General features: G+C 53.1%; 1 protein-coding gene across 2 annotated transcripts in view; it reads left to right on the top strand.

Moving 5' to 3' along the window:
• The window catches only part of TMCO4 (transmembrane and coiled-coil domains 4), a 105,122-nt gene that overhangs the window by 38,350 nt on the left and 53,378 nt on the right, over positions 1-13,394 (top strand). For both annotated transcript variants that reach the window (XM_068968336.1, XM_068968337.1), the window contains exons 7-10: positions 3,134-3,266; positions 10,885-10,982; positions 11,365-11,508; positions 12,522-12,641. In XM_068968336.1, coding sequence (XP_068824437.1) covers positions 3,134-3,266; positions 10,885-10,982; positions 11,365-11,508; positions 12,522-12,641 — 495 coding nt within the window. The remainder of the gene's footprint in view (positions 1-3,133; positions 3,267-10,884; positions 10,983-11,364; positions 11,509-12,521; positions 12,642-13,394) is intronic.

Raw genomic sequence — 13,394 nt, forward strand, 5'->3', positions numbered from 1 at the left:
GAGAGGCGAGGTCAACCCCAGGCTGATCATTCCGGCTGCCAAACTCAGGGCCATACTGAGAGCAGAGGCTGGTTCAGTGCCTGGCGATGGAGGCTGTACTGCTGAGGTTGCACCCCAAGGAGGTGCATGTGGCTGTGTAGGGAGGGTGGGGCTTATCATGGTACCTGGGGTGCAGCTGGCATTTAGTGCCAAGCTTCATGGGGGCTGTTCATCCTTTAATGCACAGCACAGTGTTAGATGGTGATGTTCAAAGTGCAGTAGCTTCTCTGTTGAGATAAGGGTGAGAGAAGGAGCCCAGGGCTGTGAATTCTAACCCTGGGTCTGTCCAAACACACTGGGTGACTTTGGACTTGTCCCTTGCTCTACCTAGGCCAGAGGGACCAGTTGGACTCCAAGGGTGGAGACTGGGGTGGGTACTGGGGCTGCCCAACAGTTGAAGGCTGGTGTTAACTCCGATTCCGCTCAGGGCAGAGTTCGTGTCCCCCTCCAAGATTTTCCAAAGAATAGACTGCCTGGGTGTTGGGTCGTTTGTATGTGTGCCTGTGGCCCGTAGCCTAGGGCTATGTGTGGGATGGTGTGGTGGCGGTGGTGGTTGTTCAGTCGCTAAGTCACGTCTGACTCTGCAACCCCATGGACTGCAACACGCCAGGCTTCCCTGTCCTTCACTGTCTCCTGGAGTTTACTCTGATTGACGTCCATTGAGTTGATGATGCCATCCAACCATCTCTTCCTCTCCCACCCCCTTCCCCTTTTGCCTTCAAACTTTTCCAAGGAGTCAGTTCTTCACATCAGGTGGACAAAGTACTGGAGCTTCAGCTTCAGCCTCAGTCCTTCCAGTGAATATTCAGGACTGATTTCCTTTAAGATGGACTGATTTGATGTCCTTGTAGTCCAAGGGACTCTTAAGAGTCTTCTCCAACACCGCAGTTCAAAAGCATCAGTTCTTCAGTGCTTAGCTTTCTTTATGATCCAACTCTCACATCCATACACGACCACTGAAAAACCCTTGCTTTGACTATACAGACCTTTGCTGGTACAGTTGTGTCTCTGCTTTTTAATATGCTGTCTACGTTTGTCATAGCTTTTCTTCCAAGGAGCAGGTGTCTCTTAATTCCATAACTGGGAGGATTAGCAGCCCCGATTGCAAGCCTGTCGGGTGGCTCCTGGCATTTTTAGGAGCACCATGGATGCTGGTTTCCTTCCCTGCAGAGGTCGCAGGAGGAGTCTTCATCATACTGCTGCTTCTAGGCATGAGTGCCCCAGACCTTCTGAGATCGGGGGTTTGCTAGTTAGAACAAGTGCAAAGGCCCTGGGGCAGAAATGAGCTTGGCTTCTTGGTAGGACAAACACTGGTGCGTGAAATAGGGGCCAATAGAAAGTGAGGTGGGAGAGGGTGGTAGGAAGGGGTCACATGGTGTACAGCCATGCAGACCACGGGGGAAAATGTGGGTTTTATTCCAAGTGCTTTGTGGAGTTTCAAGTTGGGGAAGAGAAGCTCCCACGTTGGTGACTTTATCTTTCAAGCTGCTGTGTGGCAAATAGAGTGTAGGGCAAGGGTGACAGATGAGAAAGCGGGGAGATGGCTGGTGAAGCTGTGGCTGTCGTGGTGGCCGTGACGAGATGGGGAGCTGTGCTCAGACTCAGGATACGTCTTGGAGGGGCAGCTGTCAGTGCCAGCTGGTAGATTGGCTGTCAGGGGAGGGGCAACAAGAAAAATCAAGAACGATGCCCAGGCTTTTGGCCTGAGCCCCAGGTCGGGCTCTTTATTGAGACAGGATGGATTGGCCCTTGAGGAGTCAGTTAGTTGCCTGGCAAATTGTCCTCAGTAGCCCGGGATTCCTGCCCCACTCCTCCAGCACTCACCACCTGCCTAAAGTAGAAACTCAGCTCCAAGTCCAGAAGTCTGGCTGGTCCTTGAAATGACCCTTCCACGAGGCTGACATTCCAGAGTCCCTTGCCCAAGAATACCTTGGAAGCTTTTAATCACCTGGCACCTGGCACTCTATATTGCAGAAACTGAATCAGCAGCCTTGACCAGTGGAGTATGAATTAGTGGCTGATTATCATCACCATGATAATTAATCACCATGGCCAAGGCCTATTAATTCCCACAGCTCGATTATGACCTACGTTCAATGGTCTGTGACCCTAGGAGTGAGCAGGGAGCTCCCTTATTCATGGAACATCAGTGGATCAGTAACCCCGAGACATGACCTGCCGGCGTCTGTCTCCCAGCACGCAGCCAGATCCGCATCCAGGGAGGCAGCTGGGGGCAGTGGGACACGCTGCCAGACCACAGCTCACTCCGAGGCCGCTCCTTCCAGGGAGGCCTGCAGACGCCCAGCAGAGGAGGCTGCTTCTGCAGGGTTCATAGAGGGCTCCTCGTGGGCCCGGAGTCCTCTGCTTGAAACTTTGTGAGATGACTCTCACAATTTCTACTTCTACCTGAGCGAAGGTGAATGACCCCTACCTGGGTCATTAATTGAACATTTATTCTTTATGCCGGTGCTCTCGTAGGGACTAGAGAACACACAGAGTTTATACATATAGGGTTTATACTTCACGGGGAGAGAAAAACAAAAGTAAATAGACATGATGTCAGACTTGGGCAAGCTCTGTGTGGAACGAAGTACAAGGCAGAGGGGTCAAGTAATGTGTGTAGGGGTCAGGAAGGCCACTCTGGATAGGAGGCGTTGGAACAGAGACTTGGAGGAGGAGGAGGCGCCCCACAAGATCAGGGCAACGAGCCTTCCAAGCGGTGGAAACAGCCCAAGGGCAAAGGCCCTGTAGCAGGAACATTCTAGAAGGTGAGGTCGTGGAGTGGGCCAGGGGCCTTGTAGTCAGTGTGGGATGGGATTTGGTTTTCATCATGACATCACCTCCGTAAACAGCTTTGGGATGTGAAAATTCGATTCTTTGCTAATTTGCTGGAAAACGCCACCTTGCTTCTGATTCGTGTTCGTAAGGTACCCATTGCTCTTCCCCAGAAGCTGTGCTCCTGTTAAATGGACCGGCTGTCGGGGGCCCTGAGTCTGGGACGGGTCTCGGGTTCGGGTCTCATGCGTCGCACTGTTGTGAGCACCTCTGTGCTCGGGAGCTGAGCTGACCCCCTCCTCTTTCTCTCTCTCTCAAGGCCGCTACGATGCTCGGGCCCGCGTCCTCATCTGCCACATGGCCTCCCTCCTCCGAGCACCCTTGGAGGAGCTCGACCTCCTGGAAGAGACCTTCCTCGAGAGCCTGAAGGAAACCAAAGAGGAGGACTCTGAGTAAGGGAGCCCTGGCCCCGGCCCCGCCTGTCGGGAATAGAGGCCTTCCACTCCTCAGATAACAGTCTGGTCTGCCCCTCTTCCCGCCTAGCTGGCATCTCGAATCTCCACTCTAGTGGACTTCTGAGATGTGCACCACTTCCACCAATTGGGAAACCCTGAATAGAGAATCCTGGTGCAGCCCTGACGTGCTGTGTTGCTTTAGCAAGCCACTTTCCCTCTCTGGCCTCCACCCTCATTTATAGGAGACGGGGACTGAGCAGATGATTGCTCAGAGCCCTGAGTTTGTGACTTTAACAGCCTGTGGTCTTGACACCCCACTGCACTTCAGCTCATATGGTACCTTGTCTGTGGGTCAGAATGGCCTGGGTTCTGACACCTGTTTATTTTTTGACCTTGGGCAGGTTGGCCCCCTTTCTAGAGAAGCCGTAATATTCTTACCTGTAGTGTAGGAATGAGAATAACATCTTCCTAGGGTTGTTGTGGAAAACAGATGCAACTGTATTATCAAGTGCTTGGCCCAGGGCTGGCACACAGCAAGGGTTCCATACCTAGGAGTCCTTACCTTCCCCACATGCCCCCATGCCTGCCAAGGCTGATGGGCTTTGCTCTCTCTGTGTGGTCAGGTGTGTGTCCAGGGAAATGTTCCTGGCAAACTTGGCCAGAGCTCAGCCCTTTGTCGAGCACCCTAGAGGATCTAATCCCAGAGTAATAGACCAGTCCCCGTCACAGCCGACCTGCATGCGCCTTGCAGTCAGGCACATCTCCCACCCTGAGTTTCGTTCAGCCACGAAGGCTTTCTTGGAGCAGCCAGACTGTGCCAGTTCAACCCAGCTGAGAATTTAGCTTTGAAGCCACGCTCAGAACTGGATCCACCCTCCCCCGCCCCCCAAGTTTGTCGGTCAAAGGGAGGGGGTTGTTTCCTTGAGAAAGAAGGAAAGTTAATCTGTCAAAATAACCCCAAAATAGCCTTGTTTTGACTCCCAGAGCTGTGTCAGTAAAGAAAGACCTGGACCCAGGCCAGTGACAGTGGTCTCAAGGGCTGCCCAGCACCTTTGGATATATTGGACATTTGTACCATTTCAAGTATGCCTTGAAGTGAAAGAAACTCTTGAGTATTGTTTGGAAATCTGTTGGCAGAAAGAAACATATTACTTAGAAGTTCTGTTCCAAGAATTCCAGTCATGCCAGATCAGGGACGGTGAAACAGAGCCCAGCTCTGCCACTTACCAGCCGTGTGATCCTGGCCAAGTTATTTAACTTCTCTGAGCCTCAGTTTCCTCACATGCAAATGGGGATAATAATAGCATCCTCTTCAAAGGGTTCGTGTGGCGCTTAAATGAAGTTTCTATACCTAAAGTGCTTCGAGCAGGCCTTGCAGAGTTGTGTGTATGTGTTTAGTTGCCAAGTCATGTCTGACTCTTTGTGACCCCATGGACGTAGCCTGCCAGGCTCCTCTGTCCATAGGGATTCTTCTGGCAAGAATATTAGAGTGGGCTGCCGTGCCCTCCTCCTCCAGGGGATCTTTGTGACCCAGGGATTGACCCCATGTCTCCTACATCTCCTGCGCTGGCAGGCGGGTTCTTCACCACTGGCACCACCTGGGAAGCTCTGCACAGAGTTACTAGATGATAAATATCAACGTTTGCTATCGCACCAAAAGAATTGATGCTTTTGAGCTGTGGTGTTGGAGAAGACTCTTGGGAGTCCCTTGGACTGCAAGGAGATCCAACCAGTCCATCCTAAAGGAAATCAACCCTGAATATTCACTGAAAGGACGGATGCTGAAGCTGAAGCTCCAGTACTTTGTCCAGCTGATGTGAAGAGCCGACTCATTGGAAGAGACCCTGATGCTGGGAAAGATTGGGGGCAGGAGGAGAAGGGGACGACAGAGCACGAGATGGTTGGATGGCATCACCAACTCGGTGGACATGAGTTTGAGCAAGCTCTGGGAGATGGTGATGGACAGGGAGGCTTGGCGTGCTGCAGTCCACGGGGTTGCGAAGAGTTGGACACAACTTAGAGACCGAGCAACAACATTGCTGTTATTTCATTGTGGGGCCGTTTCCTTGGAAAAATACTCCACAGGTGTCATTTTTGGAACTAAATTTTAGGGACTTTGGTGACCTCTAGGTTCCATCTGTGGTCTGTGGAAAAATCTAGGACCCAGGGAAAGCCAAGGGACTGGTCAGCCAAGCAGCCTGGTGCTCTGTCTGACTCTGCTGCCAAGTCTGTGTGGCCCTGGGCCCATGGCTTTCCCTCTCTGGCATCAGCACCCGTGTTTTCACCTGTCCAGGAAGAGGGTCGAATTGCGTGTAGGTGTCTTTTAACCCTGAGGTTTTGTGTTTCTGCAAGGTGAGCTTCCTGGCACCCCAGGGCGATCCTTTGCAGCCGGGGTTGAGGGTGCAATGCCCCCCCTCTGTTCTTGGGGCCTCGCTGAGCCCTGCGGCCATCCGAGCTTCCCCTCCTGGTTGAGTGACTTCACTTTCCTATGCCCTAGCTTTCTCGTCTGTAGCACAGGGATAGAGAGAGTATCTCCGTCACAGGGCTGTCCAGAGGGCGAAATTAATTCATTCTTATCAAAAGCTTGGAACAGTCCCTGGCACATGGTAAACAGCGAATGCCAGGCTGGAGGTTGATATGGAGCCCATCATAATAACATGGCCAACATCTAACCTTTATTGAGTGCTCTCTAGATGCCGGTACAAGATACCGTCTCGTTGGATTTTCACTGCAGTCCCCTGAGGCTTTGGCAGAGGAAGAAACAGAAGGTCAGAGGGTGACGTCACTTGCCCAGGGGTGCCCAGGTGATCGGAGACACCATCCGATTCAGCTTCCTTATTCTGTCTGAACGTCACTCACTGCATCCCCTTCGGGTGTGGCTGGGAACCCCCAGTTTCCACCTTAGTTCTGAAGAAGGCAGCAAAGATCATTCTTCCGTGGGCTTTCTGAGCTTTTACTCAGAATGTGTCTCTAGACTCACCAGAGATAAGCACCCCCTCTCTGTTGACTGCAGAAAGTGATTTAAAAAAAAAAAAAAAGAAAGGGTGGACTTCCCTTGTGGTCCAGTGGATAAGAATCCACGTGCCAACGTAGGCGACCGGGTTCTGCCCTCGGTGTGGGAAGACTCCACGGTGGATAAGAATCCATGTGCCACCACAGGGGACCAGGTTCTGCCCTCAGTGTGGGAAGACGCCATGGTGGATAAGAATCCACGTGCCACCGTAGGGGACCGGGTTCTGCCCTTGGTGTGGGAAGACGCCACGGTGGATAAAAATCCACGTGCCAACGTAGGGGACCGGGTTCTGCCCTCGGTGTGGGAAGACGCCACGCACAGCGGAGCAGCTAAGCCCATGCGCTTCACTGAGCCCCCTCCAGGGCCCGAGAGCCACAGGCACTGAGCCCACGGGCAGCAGCCACTGACGCCGGTGCTCCTAGAACCTCGCACCTGGGGTCCGCAGCAGGGGAGGCCGCCGCAGTGAGAGGCCGTGCCCGCGTCTGGAGAGTAGCTCCCCGCTCTCCAAAACTGGAGAAAGCCTGCTCACAGCAACAGAGACCCAGCGCAGTCATAAGGAAATAATTCTGGAAAAACGAGAAGGGTGACGATGAGGACAGAAAAGGGGAAGGAACGCCCTCTCACGAGAGATAAGGTGGCCGTGAGGGAAATTTCTCTGTGGAGCCGTGAGATGAGCAGTGTGGTTGTCTTTGCTCCTCACAAGGTAGCTGTGACTTCAGCCTGAGCTCTAGCCCTAATCTGCGTTTTGGCTTCAGCCTTTGATGGCTCAGCTGGTAAAGAATCCGCCGGCAATGCGGGAGACCTGGGTTCGATCCCTGGGTTGGGAAGATCCGCTAGAGAAGGGAGGGGCTCCCCACTCCAGTATTCTGGCCTGGAGAATACCATGGACTGTATAGTCCATGGGGTTGCAAAGAGTTGGACACGCCTGAGCAGCTTTTGCTTCTGTCTTTGGGAGGCTGACCTGAACTCCAGCTCAAGGTCACTTCCGGCATCCCAGGTGGTGAGTGTGGCCGTGGTGCCTCAACAGCAGGCAAAGTCAGGAATAGGAGCAAGGCTTCGTTTGGATTTAGTGTCGTGCTCTGAATTCTCACTCCCAGTGTAGGAAGCATCGTGGATGTGACTCACAGCCAGTGTCTCCTCTTGTTTAAATTCAGTCAGGCAGGGACCTCCCTGGGGTTTGTTCTAATATCCCGGAAGTTTCATTCTGGATGGTGACTGGCCTGAACTCTGGCTAAATATTTTCTTTAGCCAAAATGTATGTGCCCTCTGGTTTTCATAGACGTGGACAATGAGCGGGAGAATAGATCACTGCAGTGAGATGTTCACCTCCAAATCTTTCTTTCTGAGGAACATCTGAGCCCCATCCAGGTGCCACTCCCAGAGCCAGCTACTGAGGCTGGAGTGCAGGAAAGGTTTGATCTAAGTCCTGAAGGCTCACCCCTGCAGTTCTCTAACTTGACATAACCAGAGAGCTTGTTACAAGTAATTTCCTTACCCAGGAAGGAGTGCTTTTAACACCTCCCTGCTGGGGCTCCTGATGTGGTTGATCCAGAGCCTAACCTTTGAAAATCAACCGTCTAGATTCCAGGCTAATACAGCCCAGAGGGTTAGGAAGGTCTGGGGTAGGGGCAGTCAGGCAACCTTGAAGCTTAGGGCATGCTTCCTGGAGGAGACGACTCTGGAGTGGACAGTGATGTTTAGCCAGACAGAGGAAGGTGAGAAGGTCCTTGGCAGCCAAGGGGCAGCAGGAACACAGGACTGAGGCTTAGGAGGTGTGCCTGCAGGCACTTTAGTGTTTCTGGAGGGTAAAGTGTAAGTTCGGAATTGATGAACCATGAGGCAGGGGCCAGGTCGCAGGGGGCCTGAGTGTCCTACTGGAGAGGTGACCCCGTCCTCAAGGCAGAGGAGGAACTAGGAGGGAGGGAGAAACAGGCAGACAGTCACGGTTATATTACTCTGCTTGACATTGGTCACCTTCTGGGGCTATCATCATTTCCAGTCCCGAAGTGAGAAAACTGAAGCTCAGAAAAATCAGGTGAGCCGGTGAGCTCATGGCAGAGCTGGGCTGCCCCTAGTTTGCAGAGCGTTTCCCAGGCAGCATTTGTTGAACCAGATACTGCTGGTTGGTCCGCAGAGCCAGCTGCTCATGGCCCCTGTGTGTTCCTCGTGTATGTTCGCGCAGCAGCTGGAATTCCTCCTCAGGCCTTGAACTCTGCTGAAAGCAGCTCATTTCCAGCCTTCCTGTTTGCCCCGAACGGTGCTAGCACTTCAGGGCCAAAGTATATCTCCAGCCTGTGTTGAGGAAGTTATCGTAAGCATGGAAAGGATGATGGGAGCAATAAGCACACAGTGATTACAGCATGCCAGTCACCTGTGTAGACTCTCGTTTAGCCCTCCCAATACCCCTGGGAATTCAGGACTGTTATTATCCCCTCTTCATGAATGAGGAAACTCGGACAGGACGAGTTATTTGTACCTAATCCCGAGGTTAGTGAGTGGCTCTGTCCACCAGGATAGGCTAGGCAGTAACAGATGACCTCCGTGTCTCAACGGCTTATAGCAATAAAAAGGTGCCTCTCTTTCAGGCTGGCTGTGGCTTTAGTCCACACTGGACTTTAGTCCAGGATGACAGAGTGACCTTGGTCAACAGTGTTGCTGGTCTCGGGGCAGAGCAGAAGGGGCCAGGCAGAAAGTGACACAGATCCCTTCCATCTACTGGCCAAAGCGGGTCATGGGGCCACTCAGCTCAGCAGGGCAGAGAAGGATCATTTTTCCTTAGGGAGGACCAGTGCGGGGCATAACTGAACATCTGGAGAATGCTGAGGCCCACCACAGCAGAGGGAGGATCCAAGCCTAGTTTACAGGGTTTGAAACCTGACTGCACAACCCAGGCCCTTCATCACCATCGTGTAATGATCAGTGCGTGTGGTTCAACCTCTTCCCGCACATCTGAGGGCGTGAGTTTCAATCACAGGAAACCAGCACCTGTGATCACGGAGAACTGGTTTCCGCTCAGTAGTAAAGCAACCGAGAAGTGCTGGGCTGTACCCCTAGGAAGGTAAGAACGTCTCCCTCCTGAGGCTGTTGGTTTGTAAAGATTAGATTCATTAAGGAATTCATTAAGGAATTTAAGATGGTTGAGGTGAGCGGGCCAACAACCAAAATGCGTGCAGGTCTCTGAATGCCCATCTCAAATCCCACTTCTCACTAACTGGAGGATGAACTGTTTCTCGCTATTACGTGTGGTTCAGGAGGCAAGAGATGGGAAGGAAACAGTTCTGATTGAGGACCGCATGATCCTGTTTGCCAACACACAAAAGTGCCCGCCCGCTGTCCACGCTCCGTAAAAGTCTGCCGATCGAAGGCATGAATTAAACTAAATTTAGTCCACACTGTCTTGGTTCTGGGTCCCAGGATGACAGAGTGATCTTGGTCAACAGTTTTGCTGGTCTCAGAGCAGAGCAGGAGGAGACTTAGCAGGAGACTTAAATTCCTTAATGAATTGAATCTTTACAAACCAACAGCCTCAGGAGGGAGATGTTCCTATCCCCCTGTTTACAAAAGGGGGGACTGAATGTCGGGGAGATGGAGCTTCGTGGGAACAGCTTCCATGTGGGTCCCCACGTGCAGGGCTGGCTGTCAGGCTCTGTGTCCCGAGATTCCCTGCTCTGCTCCCCAGTGCCGCTCAGAAGCTGGGTACGCTTATCCCCAAACGAGGCTGTGATACGTGGACAATAAAAAGGAAAACTGCTTCTGGGATAAGATAAGCCATTCGAAGTGCAAAGCACAGTGGCAGTTGTGTTAAAAGTCCTCAATAAGTATTAACCCTCTTTCATTATCACCGTCACCTGCCGTCGCTCCAGCACCGAGTTGTTGTCCAAACTCCAGGTTCAGTTCAGAGTTCACGCTGGTAATGACTGCACCCTCCCGCCTTGTCTCCCGTCCTGCGCCTTATTGCCCCAAAGCACCGCGGGCCGAATGTCGGACAGGAAAGCTGGCCTTAGTGACGGGAAGGATTCTCAGGATTCAGCTGACCCCAGCTTCCATCACTGCTTCCCTTTTGCTACGTTTTGTCAGGTTCAGACCTCAAGTCCGCACAGTTCTAGTTGTTGCTGCCCCAAAGCCAAGGTCTCCAGCACAGACGTTTCTCTAAGCCATGTCTCAAGCGGTTATTCTCAAAGGAAACTGGTTTCCACACGTCACGGGGAGGTGGGCGCAGATGGCAGAGCGCGGGGCGGGGAAGGAGAGAGTGAGGCGGTGGAGTCTGTGACTCTAGCACTCGTTCCGAGTCCGTCTGCGTAAAGATACCTTTGTGCTTGTTTTGCTGTGATTGTTATTACTTCTTTGTCTTTTCATTATTCAAATTGCAACCCTGTTAGGATGGATCGACTGGGTAAGTAGCATATCCCACATACTGGGTTTTTAGAACGTTTTCAGCTCTTTAAGACCGTCGATGATGGATGGGCCCGGGGTAACCTTGGTACCTCGCTCTGCATGATGGAGCCTGTGGCACGGAGGCTAGTTTTGGGGGCTGGGGAGGAGGGGTGCCATCAAGGTTGCCCAGGCACCGCCGGCCCTAGAGGGCAGCCTCTTCTCCCGCAGGTCTGCCGAGGCATCCCGGAAGAAGAAGGAGAACAGGAGGAAGTGGAAGCGCTATCTGCTGATAGGCCTGGCGACCGTGGGAGGCGGGACGGTGATCGGTAAGATGAGACGGGACCCGTGGCCGGGCCGGGTGGGATGACCCAGGGACTGGCTTGAGGGCACAGTCATGATGGGCCGCTTGCTCACTTGCGTGTTGAAGGTGCTTTGCTCTGGGGAGAGATTCAGACTGCTTGCCGCAGCTCCCTGCCCCTGTGTGGTCTGCCACCCCCTGAACACTGTCTGCCAGCTCCCTGCTCGAGCCGCCCTGGGCTTCAGCGGCACCACTAGGCCTTCCCCCGCGTCCCCTGCTCGGTGTCCACTGCAGGGGGATCAGCTGGGGGCTGCCTCCCCGCGGTGTGCAGAGACAGTGTGTTCGCGCGCATGTCGGGGGGCCGCGTGCTCACACCCTCCTGTCCCCCGCACGGGCGGCTGTCCTTGCAGGCGTCACCGGGGGCCTGGCCGCTCCTCTCGTCGCTGCTGGGGCCGCCACCGTCATCGGCAGCGCTGGGGCCGCGGCTCTGGGCTCAGCGGCCGGCATTGCCATCATGACCTCGCTGTTCGGCGCCGCTGGAGCCGGCCTGACAGGTAAGGCTCCAGAGCAGCGGCGGTCATGCGGGTCTGCGGCCCCGGGTGGCCCAGCCCTGTAAGGGACATGCCCAGATTCTCACCATGCCCCGGGAGACGGAGGAGGAGGAGGACGTGGCTTTCCTCTTCTCTGAGTTCCAGAACTTGCGGCAGGCTTCGGCATGGGTCTGGGGAAGGGCCAAGGTTGTGAAGCTGCCCCCAGTGTAGACTCTTTAGGGAGGGTCTTATTGGACCTCTTGTCGCCACCTGGGAAGTTTCCAGGCAGGATGCCTTGGAGATGCTTGAGCTTCCCCGTGTAAGAGACACATGGCTACTTTCATTCACCAGCATCACCTGGGTGGGGGCTGGGAGGGAGTCTTTCCAAGCCACGTATATCAGTAGGCCCCTCATCACAGTTTCCTGTTCCTCTTCCCAGGTGGCCTGTAGCTTCCCACATTAAGAATCTTGCTCATGGGAACTTCCCTGTTGGTCCACTGGTTAAGAACTTTGCCTTCCAATACAGGGGGTAAAGGTTTGATGCCTGGTCCAGGAGCAGAGATCCCACATGCCTTGCGGCCAAAAACACCAAAATAATACAGAAGCAGTATTGTAACAAATTCAATAAAGACTTTAAAGATGGTCCATATTTTTAAAAATCTTAAAAAAAAAATCTTGGTCTGCTCACACCACTTTTACTAAGATGGGTGTGTCACGCTCCTGAAGTTCGTGGGCAGGAAAAGGTATAGTGCCCGCCGAATCAGGACAGAGCAGTGGCTTATAAACTTGGATTCTGAGTTTCAGCCCCAGCTCTGCCACTCGTGGGGCTCACCAGCCTTTGGAAGCCTCTTATTCTCATCTGGAATTAGGGGCGATCATGGCACCAACATTAATGAGTCCAAAAATGAGACGTTTGTTGAGGAGCAGGGCATGCAGTCGGCACTCACCGTGAGTGTGTGACTACACAGAGCCACGCTGACTAACAGTCCCCAGGGTCCCCAGTCACCCCATCCTCACTTTTGTATCTGGGTCTTTAGGATACAAGATGAAGAAGCGTGTTGGGGCCATTGAGGAGTTCACATTTCTGCCCCTGACGGAAGGCAGGCAGCTGCACATCACCGTCGCCATCACGGGATGGCTGGCATCCGGGAAATACCGTGAGGACCGGGGGCAGAAAAGGATGCGGAGCGGGTGGGTGTTGGCTGAGCCGGGTCTGCTGCTGTGGGCCAGACGCTGCCTAGGCTTTTGGCCAGTGTATGTCTCTAGAGGGTAGGTAGGAGAGCCCCATTTCTCAGAGGAGACTGAGGCTCAGAGTGGTGAGATAACTTCATCCCATAGTCTTCCCATCCATCCGTTCGTCATCCATCTATCATCTGTTTGTCTATCCATCCATCTGCCCACCCACCCACATCCATCTGTCCATCTTCCCATCCATCCATTCGTCTATCTGTCCATCCATCCATCATCCATATAACCATCCATCTATCCATCCGTCATCCATCTGTCCATCTACCTATCCATCATCCATCCATCCATCCATTCGTCTGTCTATCCATTCATCATCCATCCATCATCTGTTTGTCTACCCATCCATCTACTCACCCACCCACATCCATCTGTCCATCTTCCCATCCATCCATCTGTCCATCCATCATCCATCCATCCATTCGTCTATCTGTCCATCCATCCATTATCTGCCCACCCACCCACATCCATCTGTCCATCTAACCATCCATCATCCATCCATCCATCCGTCTATCTGTCCATCCATCCATCATCCATATAACCATCCATCTATCCATCCATCATCCATCTGTCCATCTTCCCATCCATCCATCTATCCATCCATCATCCATCCATCCATTCGTCTATCTGTCCATCCATCCATTATCTACCCACCCACCCGCACC

The sequence above is a fragment of the Capricornis sumatraensis genome, chromosome 3, assembly GCF_032405125.1.
Source record: "Capricornis sumatraensis isolate serow.1 chromosome 3, serow.2, whole genome shotgun sequence".
NCBI classification, from domain to species: Eukaryota; Metazoa; Chordata; class Mammalia; order Artiodactyla; family Bovidae; genus Capricornis; species Capricornis sumatraensis.